Source organism: Hyalella azteca, unplaced genomic scaffold (assembly GCF_000764305.2).
Source record: "Hyalella azteca isolate HAZT.00-mixed unplaced genomic scaffold, Hazt_2.0.2 contig13760, whole genome shotgun sequence".
NCBI lineage: Eukaryota > Metazoa > Arthropoda > Malacostraca > Amphipoda > Hyalellidae > Hyalella > Hyalella azteca.
In genome coordinates, this window is record NW_025943670.1 from 29,318 (window position 1) to 51,724 (window position 22,407).

Consider the following 22,407-nt stretch of genomic DNA (forward strand, 5'->3'; position numbering starts at 1 on the left):
TGCACGAGTGCTAATATAGTTCCGGCTGTGACCTACCATGCATGAGTGCTAATGTAGCGTCAGGGTATAGCGGTAAAGAGGTCACGTTGCCCTGCATGGTATTGAGCCGCCTGCCACTCGTGGTTAAGGAAGATCGAAGCAACAAGCTGGTCGCCACAGAGACTCGTCGCTGCACTACAGTTATTGCTCGACGCTGGGTATGACCGGTGGTGCCATGTCATATACTTACTCTTACGGCTCTCCTGCTACCTGGACATTGCTTTTCACCGGTGGTGCCATGTCATATACTAACTCTTCCGGCTCTCCTGCTACCTGGACATAGCTTTCCATCGGTGGTGCCGTGTCATATACTTACTATACCGGCACTCCTGTTACCTGGACATTGCTTTCCATCGGTGGTGCCATGTCATATACTTACTATACCGGCTCTTCTGCTACCTGGACATAGCTTTCCATCGGTGGTGCCATGTCATATACTTACTCTTACCTGGACATAGCTTTCCATCGGTGGTGCCATGTCATATACTTACTCTTACGGCTCTCCTGCTACCTGGACATAGCTTTCCATCGGTGGTGCCATGTCATATACTTACTCTTCCGGCACCCTTGCTACCTGAACATTACTTTTCTTTAGTTATTAGCGTCTAATTAGTCTCGTCGCTGGAGTAAACGCGTTAATGTGATAGGCTGGACTTGAGGGATTGCATTAATTGGTCTAGGCTATCGTTCATATATAACAAATTATTAATTTTTGTTTAGAAATCTGCGGAAAATGATTTATGAATCGATTTAATGTGTGGAATTTATGTGATGCTTTCGTAGTCGTTTTCAAATAGGCAATGAAATTTGCTTCATACAATACTTAGAGATAGAAAATACTTCAAGCTATTATTGTGTACACAAGAAACGTTTCTCTCATCCTTTTTCGTGTCAATTTATTTTTCGCTTGCTATTATACTAAAGTGTATCGCGCGTTGGAAGTTGGTTTGAACTAGACACCACGATAACTGCTTCGTAGAATAATAATAATGACAATAATAATAATAATGCAATTATCCTCATGACGGTATTCATACTTAATATCCTAATGTCACTTCGCTACTACAATGCTTCGATGCAGTCAATCAATTGGACACTTTCATCGAGGTCAAATCCATCTCTGAGTTGATATATTTAATATAATGCCAGATTTTAGCTCGGTACTGTTTTTGGCCTCAATACACCCGAGATCTGCTTTTGAAATTCGGAACTACAGCCCAAGTGTATTACGTTTCTTATTATTTAGCGTTTCTTATTATTTCTTTATTTATTACTAAAATGGGTTGGCAAAGAATTTGTTAACAAAGGAAACGTCATGAAAATTCACTGATAAAATTGTTTTTAAATTCTTGGTGAACTTGCGATTTAAGCAAATTTATGATATAAGTACTTGAAAAGTGTCGGTTTATTATATTATTGTGACACCAAAATTTGTGATATGGATAGCTTAAAATTATATATTATGAGCAAATAAACTTTGATGAGTAAGACCGTAGAGGTGCGTATGTCTTTGTATGCCCTGCGGTTCGCCAGTTCCGCGAACCTGTCTTGAAGTGAACACGTTCCGTGACTCATCGTCGACTCTTCCTCTAACAACCTCGATGTTTGTTGCGTGAGCTCAATACGCACGTCTAGTAATATCACTTCCTCGAGTGCAGTGTCACGAATGTACAGAAGAATTACAATAATTTATACGTCTTTAATGAGTTGCTCTGATGAATGGATTAGTTTTGAGTTTCAACGATTGCTGTAGAGCTGGTACGTTTGTGATTATTATTGTTAATAGTGCCATTGATTGCCAACTTGTTCAGAAATAAAGATCCACGTTTTTTCGGATATTACTCACATATTCTCTATCTAGTGTTTACACAAAAATGAAAAATTTTACTGCATATTCATAGAATTACGTTTATGTTGATGATATTCGCAATTTTCAGCAGCATCACCTACTCGCCCGTTGACCTGAGGCATCCCATAAAATGATTAAATTTTTAACAACCTGCCAGGGTAACCTGGGAACTCAGTTTAACGAATATGGAATAACGAATAATAATTGGACGATGTTACTAAAAATTCGAACAATTTTTCGAGAATTCGAACAATACCATATCTTCGTCAGAAACGTTTCGGAGATCAACTCCATCATCAGTGCAAAAATGTAGAGTTCTAATACAGGTATAATCAGTAGGTTTTTGCGCTCATTCAGCCCCATGTTGCAGCTCACCTCCCTGTCGTGCTTCTACCATTGATTGTGCTGCCGTAGCGATGCTTGATGCGTTCAGTTCTTCGGGCGCTTGCCCGGCTGTCGTATCAATACGGTCCATGTAGCCTGTGCTGCTACTGAATTTCTGTTCTCGTCTGGAAGGTGGAAGAATTAAGCTTGATGTTCTCTATGCTTGTGCCCTGAAAGTGGCTCGAGTAAGCATAGTAGTTCCTTGAAACTTTTGCCTAATCGATATCAGCTTAGTCAAGTTTGGCGCTCATATATGACAGCATTGGATGATTTATGGCAATGCAAACACGAGCCTTTAGAGAGCACGCAAACTTGATTATTCATTTATATATCTCTGCTTATTATATTACTATTGTATAAACATTATTTTTATACGATTAAAGCAAAAATTTTGTACCAGTTTCTTTATTTGTTGTCTGGTACCGTACCAATAAAGAAATACAGTAATATTTTCAATGAATTGGCACATTAAATCTTTTCAATTCAATATACCAATTTCCTCTTTAATTTATTTTTAATTACAGCCATGATTGTGTGCAAAGTACAGTGCACGCCTGTAACTACTTTTTTGTTCCTAAAACTTTTGATCTACACTTCCGTTCGTTTCCTTCTGGTACAAAGACTTGGTTCCGGCACAAAGACGCATAAGAGTTGAAAGACTTGCGGATTTGTGTAGATGTTGGAGAAAGTGAAGTCTGCTGTGAATGAGGGACGATCTGTTAATGTGACGTTGAGCTTCTTGTTTATACATGGTCGCTCCGTGAGAACGCTCCATATACGCTGCTTCTGATGACCAGCGTGGAGAAAGTCTTATTTTTTTGCCTCTTGCGTATTGTGCGTTATGATGTGTTGTCGGGTCGCTTGCGTATTGTGCGTTATGAGGTGTTGTCGTATCGCTTGCGTATTGTGCGTTATGAGGTGTTGTCGTATCGCTTGCGTATTGTGCGTTATGAGGTGTTGTCGTATCGCTTGCGTATTGTGCGTTATGAGGTGTTGTCGTATCGCTGGCGTATTGTGCGTTATGAGGTGTTGTCGGGTCGCTTGCTTATGGTGCGTTATGATGTGTCGTCTTATTTCTGCGTATGGTACGATATGATGTGTCTGATGCGCTTATAAAGATATATTATCGCGTTATAAAAAATCATCTCTATGCATAAACTTGCAATACCGCGTATTGCACAAGGAATAGAGGTGACAGGTCACGAGAGACTCACTATAAAGACCGTAAAATCCTCTCAGTGTTTAGTGTACTGATACTTCACACGAAAACTTTTTGCAAACTTTTAGAAATCACTTTACCTGTATTTTTGCTTATCTCGATTTAGACGAGCATATGACCTTTCACAAACTCTTCTATTAACAAACTTTACTGAAGTATAACTTAGAGATATCAGAGGTCGTGTGCCGTCGGTGCAGAACTAAAAGACAAGTGCCATAGTGCAAAAGAGCACCAAAGACTTGTACAAAAGCACATTCACCCTCCACCCCCACAGGAAAACATACTCAGACAAATAAATTGGCCATATTGTCCAAATTGTCACACACCCTTTATTACTGCAGCACAAGCCGAAGGCGGACTTTGTACGCCTTTATGCCTCCTCCTCCTATGTACGCCTTTGTACTTTATGAACGAATGTGGCACTTGTACGCATAAAATGGGAAAAACTGTCTGAATGAACCGCGCAAAATCCAAAAGTGGGTCGCTGTTTGTACTAAGTCTCGTTTCTCTGAGCATAGCTCGTTCTCTCATCGTGAGTACGCGTAGGTGCTGCAGTGTTGAACATTGGTCTCCATACCGACAAGTCTTGAACGTTCCGCCTTAGCAATTCGTATATCGCGATCGCGCCAAATAATTAATGTAGCTACTACAGAACAGGCTTAAATGTCGTACCATTTGTGAACGTTGTCACGAGTACTACGTTTTTAAAACTATTAATCAATACTAATCCGTAATTGGTGCCATTGCAGGGTTATTGCCTAGGATTTTTGCCTTTCGGTTGTTATTTTGTGCGCCCCAGTTAGACTCGTATTTCTCTGAATCCATGCCTTCATATTTGAATGTCAATTAAAATTTATGATTTACATTTACCTAAGCCAACCATAAAATTGCAGCTTAAAGTGTTGACCCTTATATACTAGCATCGTTAAATAAACTGGCCAGACTTGAGACAAGGAGTAAATGTCGACTTATTTTGACGCTCTCATTCTGGACTTATTCTCCATTACAATGACATTATTCATGAAGACCGTAGCATTGTTTATGTCAGCACGTGGCTGCAGTGAGCTGCTGGCCGAGACACTCGCAACAATGGCAATTATTTCTTCTGTTCCCTGGGGCTTTCACGTGTCAAATTATGTCACATTTTTTTATACTGTGAGTTAGTGAGCTTTGTCCACTTTTTTGCAATGCTTATTGTCAAAATGCATTGAATTGAATTCAGCATTTGGCATTTATTTCATACATCGACTAATTTTAGAATTGTAAAAAAATATAAAGTCGAACGATATTTGTTTTGTTAGGTATTAGGATTTTCCTAGTGTCCATTCGTTTCAAGAAATAATTAATTAGCGCTAAATCTATGAGGAAATTTGAGAAATATTTAATTATTTAACACACTAGTCAAATTATTTAACCATAAATGGAGCATTCTAGCGTATATTCGGCGAAATAATCTCAACACACTCCAATTGTTTTGTGTGCACTGATCATATCCGGTGATATAAATGATATCAGCCCTCAACTGATATCATTGATTCTATCCACCTCTGCTCTTGACGTATGACTTCCTAGTCAATCAATTATTGTTTTCGATGCCTCCATCCATAGTCGACGCTCACACCAAGTCCAAAATTATTGCGCTCAGCGCTACCGATTATGTTCATAGTCCACCTCTATTGTGTTCAGCGCCCACATCTCCATAAGAAGATTATGCCCTCACTGAGCGATTATTGCGCTCAGTGCCCACTTCTGAACTAGGCGATTATGCTTCCAAGTCCACCTCTATTGTGTTCAGCGCCCACATCATAAGACGATTATGCCCTCACTGAGCGATTATTGCGCTCAGTGACCGCACCTAATTTCAATGTGCGCTCAGTGCTGTGGACCGCGACGGCAAGCGGTGACGCGCATCCTTTTGTCTTGCCTGCTCCCACGGACTTATCCAAATAATTATGCACTTCTTGCCTTTGGTTATCCTGACCTAGTTATTTTATAAATATAAATTGTATTCTTTATATTTATAAATATAAATTATATTATTATAAAGGTCGTATCAGTGCTGCGTGTAGAAAGTGTATCACTATTTTGACAATATGACAAATTAATTTAATTAATTTTTTATTATTCCTCAGTTTAGCAGTGACATTATTCATGTATTTTCTCTGTCTGTTCAAATGTGTGAATTACCGTTATTGAATTCTTCGGAGCAAAATGTGCATGGATGTTCTATCTGGTGCATCTGTAGCCTTCTAAATAAATCTTACAATTTGCAAGGCAGTCTCCTTCCACTCGATAATTATATCTAGCAACTGCTTATTTTCGCAACTGCTTATTTTTGTTTGCGTAAAGGTAATAAACTAATTATTGTGAATATTACTGCACTTGTAAGACACTTGAAATAGTGGATTTACGTTCGGTGACTCGATTCATAACGAGAACGCTCACCTTCTAGCCTAGATTCCTAACTTGATTCGTTTAATGCCTTCGAAATTTCAACGAGTTTATCATTAAGTTGCAACACTAGCTGGCAATTTTGCCAGATTTATTAGCGTTTTTTTTGCGTTGAAAGTAAAATTGTATCTTTCAAGTGATTTCAAATGAATTCATAGATTCACAGTGTTGATCATCTCGGTTAAAACAGAATCGATTTTTTTTAATTATTCGAATGCTATAATTGAATAATGTGTCATGTTTGGGCAATAATCTCTTAATCAATAATCTCTTCATATAATCGTAATCTTCATATAATCATAATCTCTGTCAGTTGCGTTTCACCTTTATTTTTTTCGTGCAATTCAGCTGCGTGTCCGTGAGTCGTGACGAGGATGACTGGGCGGCCCTAATTCTGAAATTACCTTTTTTTAGGCCAACTTTCAATTAAATAAATGGTCTGATCCCCGGCTGAAAAAAAAAGCACTTCATGTTCCCGCTATTCTTGTGTCTGTCACGCTGTTGTTGGTCCAATGACTTGTTCGTGTTGGGTTGTAGATTCATTAAACCGAAACGCATTGGCTTCACCCGTTATTAGGACGCAATTATCAATGAAAATTGCCCAATTGATAATATTCCATGGAATAAGTTTTGCGAGCCCAATTTTCAAGGTTTTGTGAGTTATGCGTTTTTGGATATTTCACTGCTAGGGAAATCCTTTTATAGAAGATGGCTGTTGCAGTGGCTTGAAAAAAAAAAGACTCGAAAATTTTTTTTTTCTGTCTGTTCAATTCGTTAGATTTGGCAGTGTTGAATAATCGAAATAATTGCTTTTAATCGATAAGCTCTTCGTTGTATCCATTTGGTACTCTAAAGATTCAAAATTTCCTTATAGTTTCAGTTATGATTTACAATTTCTTGTACACGTAAGTTGATTTCGCAACTGGTCACTCATCAGCGAGTTCACCTGCACATCTGACCACGCAGCTGGGCAATGCACTTGAATAGCAGCTAGGAGGTCTACAGCAGGGTCTACGTATATACGCCGTGTAACCTCGGCCCCATCAATATAGACTTTCACTGTTCCTGCCCCAACCATAGAATTATTCTTCTTCGTATAATACTGATAATCTTCGCTTTTAATAATTTCTGCATTTTTTCTAGTGTTTTAAATATTTGTTCAGACATTGAATGTAATGCCATTTTTAGCGCATTTTCTCATTTATAGAAAAAAATGCACAATTGTGCTCGCCATGTCCGTCGGTCCGTCCGTCCGTGACTTCACGTTTTCGTCGACGAGAAAATGCGCTCTCTGTCACTCAATGCAGTGAGTACTGAGTTATATTTTTTAATTCAATGCTGATTTGAGTCGCCGTGAATTGTAATTTTGGACGTTTTTCATAATTTTTCCTACTGAAAACAAATATTTCATATTTTTTTTCTACGTGCTTTGGAAAATGGGAAGCTATTTGCCATTCAAAATGGTATTCTTCCCTCCAAGTATTTCAATTACATGGTGACTACGCACCGTACGCTTCAGAATGTTCATGAACATGAAGGATTTCTAAAAGAACAACGAACGCAGCTTTGTACAAGAACATCTGGCATGATAACGGGCAAATTATCACGACTCTAATTGTACAAAATAGTCTTTACATGAAAAAAAGAAATATGTAATGCACACACTCATATTCCCTGAGGAATTCCTTAGTTATTTTATCGCAATTATTCGTGCGGTGGCGACATTATTGAGGCTAGGAATTCGTACCTTAATTCCCAGCGAGTCGATATAAATAAGTCCAAATGGCTGCCGACCTTGACGAACGGAGGTTCCTTTTCGCAAAGCTCGGCCTTGAGCTTTAGTCGAGTCGGTAATTCGAGAGAACGTGCTTCCGATGATCTAATTATTCAATTATTTCTTTCTGTCGGGTGATAAAGCTCCGAAAATGTTGGTTCTGTGGCGAAATGCGAGCTAAGCTCTAGTTACTTGAGTTACGGCCTCGTGCTCCCCTATTAATTCTTTACGTTCAAGTATTTACGAGAGCAGATGAAGTTGGCAAAACTAGGGAAAGTGAAGCTCAGTACACACCTTGTCATAAACTAACTTAATTACACTAATTAAATGGTCCGTTGATTGTTTTTATACTGCTTACGTGTTCTTACTTAGTTGCTCATATTTATCAAATATTGAACAAATCCTTGTAAACTCATGTCCAAAACTATTAATTGGTATGAAACTTCGGTTTATTATTATTTGTAAGATTGCAATACACTCCAGCGATTTGTCACTTGTCATCTTTTTATCACTCGCTCATGTATAAAACTGATCTGAAGACGACACTAAAACAACGCCGGTGTTTCAGCAACTCTTATTCAAAGAATCCAGATAATTATTGGCTAAAATAGCCTACTAAAACAACGTGAGTCGTTCAGCAATTTTTATTCAAAGAATCCAGATAATTATTGGCTAAAATAGCCTACTAAAACAACGTGGGTCTTTCAGCAATTTTTATTCAAACAATCCAGATAAATAATGGCTTAAATAGCCTGGCAGTACAATACCATTCGAAAATTACCTCAAGTCCTGTATTACGGAGTGGTGCGTTCAGGGCAAAGCATGCAGGGCCGGCAGTTAATTCCTGGACACACTGGCTGTTGTGCGGTCAAGGCTGCCCTGCTGCAAGGATTTCTGAGCCTACGTTATTGAATGATGAGGAGGTTTGAGGTCCAAATGAAGCATTTAGCTTGAAGACCATTTAGTTGATGGTCTTCAAGCAGACCATTAACCTAACAATTTCATAATGCTTATTGTGCTTTTGATATACGTACTTGGGATAAGATGGGTCGAACAAATGCTTGTGAAATGTTATGAAACATTTTTGGCAAGATTTTTTAGGGGGGCCAATATATATAGAGTCCAGGTAATATAAGTCAAATCAGTCAAACTAGAATGTGTGATGCCTGTAGCCAGCGCTGAATTGGCGCATTTATATATTCAAATATATTTTTTGTTATCAAGAAGTATCACTTTTTTAGGTATTCGAACCATATGTCCGTCTAAAAACTTCGTTGCGAGAACTTCGGCAATGCCGCTGATCTCTTGTCAAGCGTATCCTTCATTGGGGATGAAGTCCTTATTGTCACAACCTTGCAAGGTTAGGCACGACCATCATAGCGCAGTCCAGTTGCCTCCTCATTACCGGAAATTCCGTAAATGCCTTCCCCGGCATCACGCTTCATATGCCACCCCGCGAGTCTCAGCCCCGCAACTGAGATAATCAGGAGAACGAGTGTCATTGTAATGCATGATTTGTACCACATAAATAATTGCTTTATAATTCGCCAGCAGCTAAGTGATCTTAATACTTCAAAATTCAGTAAAACAAAACAAATACTTGTTAATATAATGCTTCAACTTGGGGCTACGTCCACGATGAAATTTTTTTGAAGGCCGCCACGAGATGACTCGCTTGCATGGGCGAGAGAGGATTGTTTAGCATTAGCAACTTTGACGTTTCTCAGACACAAGACTCTTGATAATTTAGGGAGAATTGTCATTCATGGCTCTATTACATGACTATAGAATTTTCTGCCGATTTATATAGAGCTTTGCTATTGCTGATACGATTTTCTTCCAAGTAATTCATCAATCGCTGCAACCTGAATAAGTAAGCAACTTTAGTTATCGCGCTAGTTAGGTGATTTTATCGGGTTTACGAAATGTGCTGTCCTAATTAAGTCAATGCGTCTGTAGGCTTGCTGGATGTGTGTAAAAAAAGTTTATGTATGTGCAGGGCGTTTCCAATGTTGGAGTCAATTGTGTGGACGTGTAGGTGGTGTGGGTACCGGAAAAGTTATTTCCTTGGTAGAGTTAGAGTGAATAGTGACGCGTAGAGTGTGTACATGAATAGACTTGAATTAATGCATGAAATACATGAATACATGATATTACATGAATAGGTACATATGAATACCTACATGATATGATATTAAATTAATTAATAATACATGAATAACCCTACGTTGGTTATTCCTGCGTGTGCGTTCGAACTGTGTGTGGGTAATTGGTTGTGTCATCTCATGATGAATGTCATGGTAACTGGGAATGTCGCAGCAATTCACCTAGAAGATCAATGAAGCGCCGCAAAACTGGCACGCATGCTGCGCTTTGCCTCACTTCAGCTGCTAAAATAAAAATACGGGCTATATTAATAAACCTACTGAGAGGGAAACTTTTCATGATAGTGAGCGAGAGCAAGTAAGCCAAGCGACACAAAACTTCATTTGAGCGAAATGAGGTTATATATTCTGTAAGAAAAGCCAATCCGTTCTATTGCCGTGTGGATATGAGCAGTATTACTAAAAGACCGCAAATAAGTCAAATGTCTTTACTACTAGGGTATTGGACATTAAATCGATGTTGCACTCCAATTCAAAAACAATAACGTTTCAAGCCTTGCCTTTTTTCGTAGCCCATGTTTACGACCTGTGACTTGCACAATTCAACTAACCTAGACGAACTTTTACCCAAGCTTAATTTTTTTTAATTATACCGACACTGATGCAAGCATTAACATAATCTCAGCGAACCGCGTCGATTCGAACACCAGTAATCCCTAACAAAATTTAGAGTCGCCCCAGCTTCTGGTACCCCGAATCAGAAGCTGACTCGTCTGTAGATTTTCACTGGGATCAGGCTGAGTGGCCGCCAGGCGCCACACGGAAGCCGCTCGCGCGTACTCTCGCTCCCGATACCGACGATTTCGTTTTTGCTGACTTGTCGAGCACAGAATTAGTGAAGTCGCAAGTGAGTGGAACATGTCAGAAGACCGGTTCTCAGCTACTGCTATCGCGTGCCCGTCTTCCTTCACTGTCACCTCTTAACCTTATTAACATCAGGTTGTTGTCAGTGGAGTTGCTTTTAAAGTATATACCGAATTTATAGCTGTTCCTTCACCATCACCTCTTAACCTTATTAACATCAGGTTGTTGTCAATGGAGTTGCTTTTAAAGTATATACCAAATTTATAGCTGTTCCTTCACTATCACCTCTTAACCTTATTTACATCAGGTTGTTGTCACTGGAGTTGCTTTTAAAGGATATACCAAATTTATAGCTGTTGCTTCACTATCACCTCTTAACCTTATTTACATCAGGTTGTTGTCAATGGAGTTGATTTTAAAGTATATATGTACCAAATTTATAGCCGAGGCTCTGACACTCGTAATTTAGGCGGTATCGAGGTATTTCGATGATTTCATTATGTAGGCGTTTTCTAGAGCTTGAAAAATTTTTTGTATATATGTGCAGAAAATATCATTAATATAATAATGTTTCCGATATAATATGTAGCCGATTTATCATCGTTAAAATGGTTTCTATTTACGCGTGTTCCCCCGTACGTTATCTTGTTCATAACGCTGGTATTTTTGAAAATGTAGACTTTTTTGGGATAGAAACAATAAAACGAGTTCTATGAAATTTTCATTGTGGAAGAAAGTTACCGCTGGGATTTTGCCTAATCAAATTTTTTATATCACTGATATGGGTATGATGGTAGCTCCATTCGTGGTTTATTATGCGAACCTCCTATTGCTTATGATTCAGAGTACAGTAACGGTTTGGTCGCAGAGCCTGTAGCAACAAAAAGTTCAGGATTGACCTGAAGTTGTGTAAGTTTCAATTACGGGCACGACCTCTCGAGACGACGACTTTCATCGCCTCGACCAGACACTTTGCGTTCTCTCAAGTTCTCTGTTGTGGTCACTTTCGTTTGTCGCCCTCCCTGATTGCTGATACGTACTCGTATCATGGCTACATAGGCCATTCCTTTACAAACTTGGGCTCACGTGTCCCCTTGGCATAATGTCTGGGTAGCAGAAACAAAGATTAATCGTACCTAAAAACTGAATACATAGATTGAAATTCAGTATACATGTGCTGAAAATTTGTGGGTGTGGAAATGGTAATTATTTTTCGGATGTGGGACATGGCGTAACAAATGAATAAATTTTGTTGGCCTCTGCAAGGAGCATTCACTCTTTCCTCTTGCTTCACATGTCGACCAGTTATCCCGACTTTGTTGTGTGTTCGATCGTAATGTTAATTGGTTTTAATTGAATTTATTTTTTCAATTCATGTGATTGATCTTGCTATTAGTATCTATGTTCAATATCATAAGTCTTCATGTAGAATTAGTTTAATTATTATTTTCATATGATACTATGACTCCGCCTGCTGAAGTTACTAGAACCTGGTCTAATTCTATAATTAATGTAGGCCTAATATTATTTTGCTGCGTGTGTTAGTGTATGTCGATCCTGATCACCCCTCGCCTCACGAGTGCTGCGCCCTAACACCAACCCTGTGCTGAACACCTGGGAGTTTGTTTATGGGCAACACCTGTAGCTTAACTCATCCGTGTGTTTGTACGGGGGAAGTGTGCCTCGTCTATAATTACTTGCTTGACTCAAAATCACAGACGTGTTATCGGAGGCCGAAGTTCCTCGGTTTGAAGATGTAGTTTCTACGGAGATTTTCTATGATTAGAATATATTGGTCCTCTGATAATTATTGGCAACGTCCTAGTGCACATAAGGTACGCTCCTTGGCCTTTGTTGCCTTAATGGTGTTCATTGACATTAGCAGGTATAAAATGAATCCTTAATCCAAGTTACGAAACTATTAATAAAATTTTTTATTTACTTCCGTAGATTTTTAGTCTTTACAAAAGAGAGTTTCTCTCGTTTTCTGTCGAACAAAACAAATTTTTAATCGCGGGGCGATCACAATTTAAAATAGAAAATCTATTGGCCGAGTTTGAACATTCATTGGTCATCGATATTTCTGGCCTTATTCCCAAGAAGTGAACTCAGGCATGCAGGAACTAGCGCTTCGAGGCCTTCGTGTCCACAGGCCAGATGCTCAGCGTAGTTTGCGGTATCACTGCTACATACAATATTTAATACTAGGCAGGTTGTAACAAATTTAACGAACGCAGACCCGCAACTCGGATATATAGTCTTTGTGGGAGTAAGTGTAAGATATTATTTTATATTATGCATAGCCTAATTACCACCTGTGTTGAGTGCTGTTATTATAGCCAGATGGGCCCTTGTGACGGCGTCTTCACGCATTGCTGATCCGCCTAACTTCCTGGGTCGCGATTGTCGTTGAAGATAAACACACGACAAATGATCAAGAAAACTTTATGTAATTTCGGCTTGACGTTTATTCTAGATGAGTAACTTGGATTGACTGTTAAAGTTTGCTGCGAGATTGATAGATTGTTCTTAGGATAACAAGCTCGCCTTCATTTTTATTGTTGGGCCGTTTAATCATGCGTTTTTGAGTCGTGAGATCCACGGGAGCGTCATGGCTTTGATTGGCTGAAAATTTCTGGAGCATTTTCAATGATTGGCAGGTCGATTCAAAATGTAACCTTTTTTTTTTCTTGTTTCGCCTGCATTGGATTATCTCCTAATTTTAATACTTGATGTTTACGAATCCCTGGAACATCAGTAATTAGGAAGAATCAAATAAATTATGTATAAATTATTTGGTAATAGAAGTCGAACTTCTGAGTAAGTATGATTGCTGAAACAATGAATAATTTATTCAATGTACTTCTATGATCCACTTAACGGATTCGTGCAAGCAGTAATGACAAGACCTTGAAATAGTATAGTAGGTATCAGTTACACCTTAGCCCATCTTAAAACTCCTTGTATGGCACTCAGGTTGAGTATTATTTTTCGCTACGGTATGAAACGCTTCATAAAGTACGTCATATTCAGGCAGATTTTAACTTGCTGCTGGTTAGCAGTTACGCTACTTAGAGAGTTGGCTTGCTCTCAGTGTCAAATGTCGAGAGCCACATCTACAAAGTTAGCGGGCTAATCTTCAATTCGACGTTTAACAGGGAAAGCTTTTGTGTTCAGACCCTTGATAAAGATCCAATGGTTGTAAGACAAATCTAATTGCAATTCGCTGTCGATGTAGTACACCGAGATCTCTTGCTCTCCCGTCGAAAGAGGCTCCCTTCGTCGCTTGTCAGCACGTTCATTTTCTACTGTTAAACTTCTTGATGTTTGCGATGTGCCACGCAGCAAAATTAGATCAGTAGTAAAGTGTTAAGAAGAATTACCGGAGTAATTAATATTACTAATTACTAAATGGATAATTTTGTTTCCTAAGGAACTGAAATTGTTCAGGAAAAAAAACAAGTTCAAGGCTATGAACAACAATGAGGTTGCCTGTTATTAACTTGCAACCACTGTTCATATTCGTAGCTACGCAATTATTGTCCCGGACGAACGCTCTGCCGTACTATGGTTTCTTCTCCAAGTTCACTTGATGCGATCTTGATATTTATTTAGACTGCGTTCTGTTCATTTGTTGACCTAGATTGTGTTATTTGACTATCATTCCCTGGCTTAGTGCATTTGTGACGAAAGTTCTCGCACCACGCTGCTTCTTTACCATCAGAGCATGCAACTAATTTATTGATGTCAGTCCCATATATGCTCTGTCGAGTAATGCATCCACATTATACGATATTCTTATGCTCTGAATTGGGTATTTTAATAATATGCGTTTCCAGTGAAGCGTTGGCTGAACCATTTCCTGATGTGCACGATTCCGAACGCCCTAGGAAGTTCTCGGAAGCTCTCCCTCTACGAATTAAGGATTTAGATGTAGCGTTTTAGGGATTTGTTTGGTGAATTAAATTTTTCAAATTAATTAGATTAGGGTTGGCTTATGTTTTAGTGTGAGTTTAATCATCTTAGTAAAATGACGAGTCTTATACATCGTTATATGATTAAAATTTATCTGTTCTCAAGTTTAAACTATAAGTACTGCTTTTGAGCGTACTATTAATGTTCGGTTTTATTTTTTATTACCTTCAGTTTAGAACATCCTAAATATTTCATCTGTCGATCATTCCTGCGCCGAATTCTTTGCTGTCTTTTCCATTTTTGTATAATTTATATACGTAAGGATCATAGACATAGCTGCGCGGCCTCGTCTTAATCTCTCACGTATCTCGCATACACAAGGGCGCGCCTACAGGCCATGCAGGATTCTTGCTCGAGATGCAGGTTTTACTTCCTAGCTTATCAGACCTGCCCCGCCTGCTCAATATTCTGCACACGGAATCTGTACTTCATTTCTGCACGCACAACTCAGATCTGAAGAATACAATACTCTCAGGTCGTCTTTGCAATGCAGGGAAAAAAGAAATAACATTTTCGATGCCTAAGCTATTTTGCAAAAGCTTGATTCCTAAAAAATTTGATGCACGACAAGTAATTTACCAATATATATTTAATATAATTTAATCTTTGTCCTAAACCCTCTAATTAATAAAACTTGCCCGTAGGATGATCGTTGAAGAAATTAACTTGGGTTACGTCACCGCCCTGAGCCTTCTTGCAGCTGACAGCCGCACTGGCGCTGTACGCCCTCTTGTCCTAATATGGGCCATACATTCTTTATGATCTCAACCATCAACGGCTGAGAGGCTCTGAAGGGTCTAAACATTTCAGTGTTGCAACTGTTTTAATTGTCGTCCAAAATTCATGACCGAACTGTCAAGAGCTCATGCATTGGTCTGGGTACACGTAACGGCCGATTTCTCGTCTATTATTGGTGGGTTTAGCTTTAAAAGCCGTCATCGATTAGCTGACGGAGTTACAAACTCTGAATTGTTTTTTTTATAGTACGACGCCCGATTTTATTTATGATCCCCCGGCAATAAAAAATTATGAATGAATTGTGAGAAGCCAATGAATTTCGGGCACTAATACGCCTAAATATCGCCGGGGGTGTGCTGGGTTCGAGGCTGCGGTGGGTCAGCCTATTTTGATCGTGGACTGAACTTCTTTTTAGCCATAATAATTTCGACGACTTCTATTTAGCCATAATAATCTCGACGAGTCGAGCTATTATTGGGTCACACCCTCTTTAATGTGTGTATCAATAATGGGAGCAATTTGATTAATTATAGTCATCCAGTGATTATGGAGTATCCCATCTTCTGGTCCTCAGGTTGCAAACTTGCTAAATAATTACGGCACCCAAAAGTCCTATGACTGAAAATTTTTGTTACTTTGAAATTATTCAGGCTGAACTACTGCAGAAAATGTGCTTTGATTTTAGTGAGATGCAACTAAAATTTCCCATTATCATATTGTATAACATCTAAGCAGTAATTAAATTCCAGGAGATATGTTTTTAAATGCATACGATGTGAGAGCCGCTTAATAAAGAGCCACGACGGAATTCGTGAAGTCTACACTTCATTGTACCTTTTGTTAATAGATTTTCTTCTCAAATAATTGTCAGTAAAATACTCAAGCCATTTCAAGGCCGAAAATGATGCACAAGGCAATAGGAAATCTTTCGAGAGACCGTCAGCGGCTGGTCACTTCAACTTTTAATTGTCATTATGTATACGAAGATACGTAAGTATCTGCAAGATTTACTGCTAAAGGAAGGAAACCTGACAAGTTCCTGGCTACATTCTGGTGTACAAAATTACTGGTATGATGTGAAATGTTTATCACGTGTATAGATAGACTCTTCGTAAACAGAATTAATACTGGGATACGTTACTAACTTCAGAATACAAACGAAGATTCCGAGAAGAACAAGTTTCTGGCTACATTCTGGTGTACAAAATTACTGATATGAGGTGAAATGCTTATCACGTATACTATAGATAAACTCTTTGTAAACAGAATTAATACTGGGATACGTTGCAAACTTTAGAATACGAACGAAGATACCCAGAAGAATAGTCAATAAATACAAGGACACATGGAGTTTGTACAGCAGGTGTCCTGCTGACCTTGCGACACCCACGCCCGACGCACACCTGGACTGTCACCACAAAAACTCCTGCTGCGTCAGGAAGCTCTTCGTGTTCCTGCTGTTAAGATTTTTAGCGCATTTTCTCATTTATGGAAAAAATGCCCTATAGTGCTCGTCATGTCCGTCCGTCTGTCTGTCCGTCCGTCTGTCTGTCCGTCCGTCTGTCTGTCCGTCCGTCTGTCTGTCCGTCCGTCCGTCCGTCTGTCTGTCTGTCTGTCTGTCCGTCCGTGACTTCACGTTTTCGCCTACGAGAAAATGCGCTCTCTGTCACTCACTGCAGTGAGTACTGAGTTATATTTTTTATTGCATTTGCGTGGTGGTTTTCTCTGTTGTAGTTATAGTTGATGATGGCGAGTCGGCAAGTGGTCAATTGACAGCTAGATGTATTTTAAGTAAAACTCCTAACTTGACTCGCCCGCGGTCGAACGATTTCGTTTGGGGTTAGCGATACTTGTTTCCATCACATTTAATTTAAGTCATATATCCTGGTATAGTATTATTTAATTTACTTCAGATAGTTGGTAAATACTTTTTATAAGCGCGTAACTCAACTTGATTTTCCGCAAGGATCTACTTAGAGATAATATTAGCATTATTATTATTATTATTATATGAGCTCTCACTTTGCTATTGGTACAATCGACTGATAGATTTTTGTTTTTATTTCCTGTTTGAACGTTGACGTTGAGCGTCCTTCCCTGAGCATAGAAGGAGAGAGCAACCTGCTGACACTGTCGTAAGTTTTGCCCGTGAGTTGGCCAACCATGGCCTGTGTTGACGTGGACATCTTTTGGCTGTTGCTAAAGTTCATTGTCAATATTGTGTATAAACAAATTGAAACATAAAACAGGATATTCACTTTGGCTTTTATTCGGATTCTTTAATAGGTGTTTCAAGAAGTTGAATAGCTACATGGTTATTTGTTTTTATTTTAAAAATTTATTTCAAGCTTTGGATCGAATATTTTTTGTTTTCATCACCAGCTTGTATTGGCAGCTTATCGGAATTGCTTGAATCTAATTTTGAACTAACTTCATTGTATTAGTCATCCATATCGATCTCTATTACATAAGTCGTGCCCGATCTCTATATCTGCACTGTTAATTTCAACTGCTTCAATTAATTTTGCCCTGCAACGACCTTCATTGACATAATTACTGGGTTCTAACATACGGTAATTACCGTGTGCCAACATAATTACTTTGTGCTGACATAATTACTGTGTGCTGACATAATTACTGTGTGCTAACAAGCACCACACCGCAAGTGTTGCGTGGTGTCAAGGATACGCACAGGTCACGCCACATTACATGATCTATTGGTGGCGATTTTTCACTATATTTAAAAGGTTACATTCGATCGTAATTCTTCTGCAAATTCTGTTATACTTTGGGGACCACATCACAAAGGAAAATATCGCTGTGGATGTTGTTCAATGTTTTGGTCTCGTTACTGATTTAAACTACGTCTATTATTCAGTAGCATTATATATATCATATTGAAATAGCACGATGTGATAAAAGTATTTCTTTGCTGGTTCATTGAACTGCGCGTCGTTTCAGTAGCAAATTCCTGGCATGGTTTCATAGCCTGGCGTTAGAGCTAGATCGCCGCGAGCTGAAGAACTTCTGTTGTCTCTGCCTCGACTCTCTTGAAATGGCATACGAAGTCTGACCTTAAATGGGGCATGCAAACCGCCACTGACACGTTTTGTTCGGTGTGAATGTGTTCTTCAATTATTTTGTTTGCTGTGAATGTGTTCTTCAAATTATTCTATCCTGAGTAGACGCTGCCATGGGACCATAAGGCTGTGCAGATGTATATCATTGGTGGATGTGTCTACACCATCATGGGACCGGACTATATAAAAATAGTTATGGATTCTTAAATACGTCAGCCTATCACTGATATGGTTTTTCAAGCTAAATTCACCAATCCTAGACCAGAAATCAGCCGCTAAGTGCATTTAAGTGAGTTTTGAAAGTACGGACAAGAACAATATCTGAACCACTCTGCGCGATCAATTTGTTAGTTATAAGCGATTCACAGCATCAACGTTGTCGGATCAAAACTGAATGAGGAATACTTTTTACTTAGGAGATAATTATTTTATTGCTGTTTCGAGTTTCAATATATATGATCTTGACCACGGAATCCTTGTTAAGGAAAACCATGTTTTGCCTCGACTCGTCAGGGCTCCGAAAACTGCAGCTCGTAGTTATTAGGAGTTTTGGCTATAATGAACCAGCATGTCAAACACCTGCTCTTGAAATGCACAAAAAAACTTTATTGATCCTTTTATAACGGCCAGGCCACTAAATTTTGACTCCACATTGATGTTTTTAGCGCATTTTCTCATGTATGGAAAAAATGCACTATTGTGCTCGCCATGTCTCTCCGTCCGTCCGTCCGTCTGTCCGTCCGTCCGTCTATCTGTCCGTGACTTCATGTTTTCGTCGACGAGAAAATGCGCTCTCTGTCACTCACTGCAGTAAGTACTGAGTTATATTTTTTTAATTATGCTTGAATCCATGACATCTGTATGGGGGCTTGAACGATTGCAGCCGGCGGATCAACTGTCAAAGAAGGAAGGAAGACCAGGAGGAGGTCTGGGGTCCGACTCTTGTTCGTCGCCTGTGTTGGCCTTTGCTCCTTCTTCATTCCCCCAAACAGCTGACTGGGATTTCAAAATTTAAATATATATGCATGTCCTCCAACAGCTGGTCATGTTTTTATCGTTAAATGTATACCTACGTCTGCTTGTGACTTATCACCTCCGTGTCCTGTGGGGGTGAGCATATATGCGAGTCGCTGTGTGCGTGTTTCGCAATTTCATGTCTTATTTAATTTTTCTCAGGATATTCTCGCATAATAATCTAAAGAATATTAATAATAATATAATATGCAATAATAATAATAATAATATTCTAAAGAATATTATTTTATTCATGAGAATCACCATAGAATAACATCATAGTTCTCCTTAGAAAATTAGCGCCTTAATCTTGTGGAAGCTTGAGCAAACGTATTTTTGTTGCTTTGACAATGGTTGTTACCTATTTCCTAAGATAAAATAAAAACACGAGTTTTTAGCGCATTTTCTCATTCATGGAAAAAATGCACTATTGTGCTCGCCATGTCCGTCCGTGACTTCACACGTTTTCGTCGACGAGAAAATGCGCTCTCTGTCACTCACTGCAGTGAGTACTCAGTTATGTTTTTTATTAATTCTCGAGTACCTACACTTATGAACAGTGTTTATTATCTAGGACGATGATTTTTTGTTGAATTTAGTGCGTGGAATGCGTGAGTGCATGGAAGGTGAGCAACTCAAGGCCGAGCTCTGCTAACGGACACACGACCTTCGTCATAGAGCGAGTCTGCGCGCAGCATCCCAACAATTGCCGACATATCGTTCTGACTCAGTTTAATTTATTACTATTATTGAGTATTTAATTTATTAATACTCAAAGTATTAATGCCCTTTGAGTACATTAGAATATATTAACGGCTGGGTAGTAAATAATTGAATATTCAAAAAATCAAATAAAAAAAGTTATAGTTAGTCTGCATATGTCACCTTCATTTCTAAAAAAAATTGAGGTTTTCTCAAGGCACGTCATAGTACTAAGTCATTAAATATTCGAAACATTATAGTAAACAAAATTACGTCGAAGTTGTCGTAAGCCCACTTACAACTTTATTTCTATTAAAATCATTTTTTTTAGCGAAACTAACAGTCGCAGATGTCAAGCATGTCTTCGTTCTTCCTTGAGCCATTGTCTCGAACCCTTTTGGGAGATGCTAAATTGGGAGTAGCCTTGAAGTATTTTCATTTAAACTGTCGTTACGTGATTAGTTTTTATGCTTTAGTTGCGAGAACGGGACACAATATTTACGTGAGTTATATGGACTCATTTGCGTTTTACCGGTGTTGAGAAATCTTGAGCTTCTTCCGGATTCTGTATTTCTCTACTGCTTGATTCTTTATCTCATTGCGTGCTGTTATCAATTACGTTCCCGTTTAATTATCACATATACGCGTATTTAGTTGTTTTTAAAAAAACAATAAATTTTCTCTTTCAGAATGTTCAACATATCCTTTAAAGAGCTTTTCACGTCAACAAATGTTTTCGATCGTCGTCGATCGAATTACCCTTCAATTTGCGTCGTTAAAAATGAACAGTTCACCACTGCCGTCGTTTCATGTTGATATTTTTGGTGTGCAGTGCCAGAAAACTTCCCTTTGCATTTATACCTAGCGTGTGTTAGGATAATTCTCAGTCTAAAAACTTTAATCTTCTTATGTATTGGTAAGAGACTATTTCGTGTATAAACTTGAATAAACTATCGTCAAGTGTTTACCTGCAAAGGATGACTCAAATGAGAAAATTTCGACGAGGAAGCCGACGAGTGATGTACAGTGACTGATAAGATCTCTGAGGTGATTTCGGACGTTATGTTCATGTTTACTTATAATGGATCATAATTTTAAAAATCATATCGCCGCCTTCATCAGCATTGTCACTGGAAAACAGTGATGGACTTTTATTCAGCTAACATAGCCTAGACTTAATTTCGTGTCTTAGATACTAGTACTGAATTTCTGAAGTATTTCATGCATAATATTTCTGTTTCCCACAAAGTGTTAATGAATGAAAAATGTAATGAGGATGTGAGAGGACAAAATAGCCCCACGCAGGCACCCCGGTTACCCATAGCTGCATGTCAGCAGCAGTAGTAGCGGCTGCAGCAGCTGCTGTAGCGTGCCTCGGTTGTGTCACGCTGGCGTCAGCAGCAACAGCAACAGCTCCCATTCCCGGCGGGAGTCTCCCCTCTGCCAGCTCTTCCGCAGGAAGCAAGAGGGGAAAATCCGTGAAGACGGTGAGGGTACGGCGCTACCCTCCCCTCGCTCGAGCCCGTCCTCGCCACCTACCACGGCTTCCGACTAGACCTCGTCCTCAACCTCCACCTACACCGCCTCCCATCAGACCAAAACCTACCGACACCAAACCTCCCTGGGCTCTTAGACCCCCACTCTTGGGTGCCCTCACTCCCCCTTCTTCAACGGATATCTCCCCTCCCTACATCCAGAGTCCCCCGTCAGTGCCTGATATAACGCCCGGTTCTCCCATGGTGGAGCTGGTGCTAGAGTGTGGCCGTAGACGCAGAAGGAAAGTTGCCACGGCCGGGCCCAGAAAACTGCCCACCTCGGCGTGGCGGACGCCGCCGTCCTCCGGCGACGCGGGTATCGTCAGGGGTGAGGCAGCCTTCCTCTCCGGCACCGCTCATTCAAATTTGAATGAATTTTTAAATTTAATTCCTAATGTATAAAAGCACAATTTTTAAAATTGATATTAATTAAAATTTAATCAAATAAAAATTTAATTAATTTATTTATTTTCAAAATTTTGTTTCATAAACTGTGAATTTGATAAAATTTAAAGTTTTTGTTGGACCACTGTTTGATGTGGAGACGACATACTTGTACATTCTTATGGTACGAGTATGGAAAGTTCTGTCGGAAACACGAATTGTGATTTGCTGAACGATTCACATTTCAATTTTTTTCAAACCTTAACTTGTTATTTTTGTTTAGCACTTATTTAT

At 39.2% G+C, this 22,407-nt stretch overlaps 1 protein-coding gene across 5 annotated transcripts in view; it reads left to right on the top strand.

Moving 5' to 3' along the window:
- Positions 1-22,407, top strand: part of LOC108665984 (katanin p80 WD40 repeat-containing subunit B1) — a 65,910-nt gene that overhangs the window by 21,272 nt on the left and 22,231 nt on the right. The window contains exon 1 of one of the 5 annotated variants that reach the window (XM_047883829.1): positions 21,903-22,057. The exons of the other annotated variants lie outside the window; for them this stretch is intronic. Coding sequence (XP_047739785.1) covers positions 21,931-22,057 — 127 coding nt within the window. The 5' untranslated portion in view covers positions 21,903-21,930. Of the gene's footprint in view, positions 1-21,902; positions 22,058-22,407 lie in introns of those variants that run through there. 5 annotated transcript variants of the gene reach the window in all.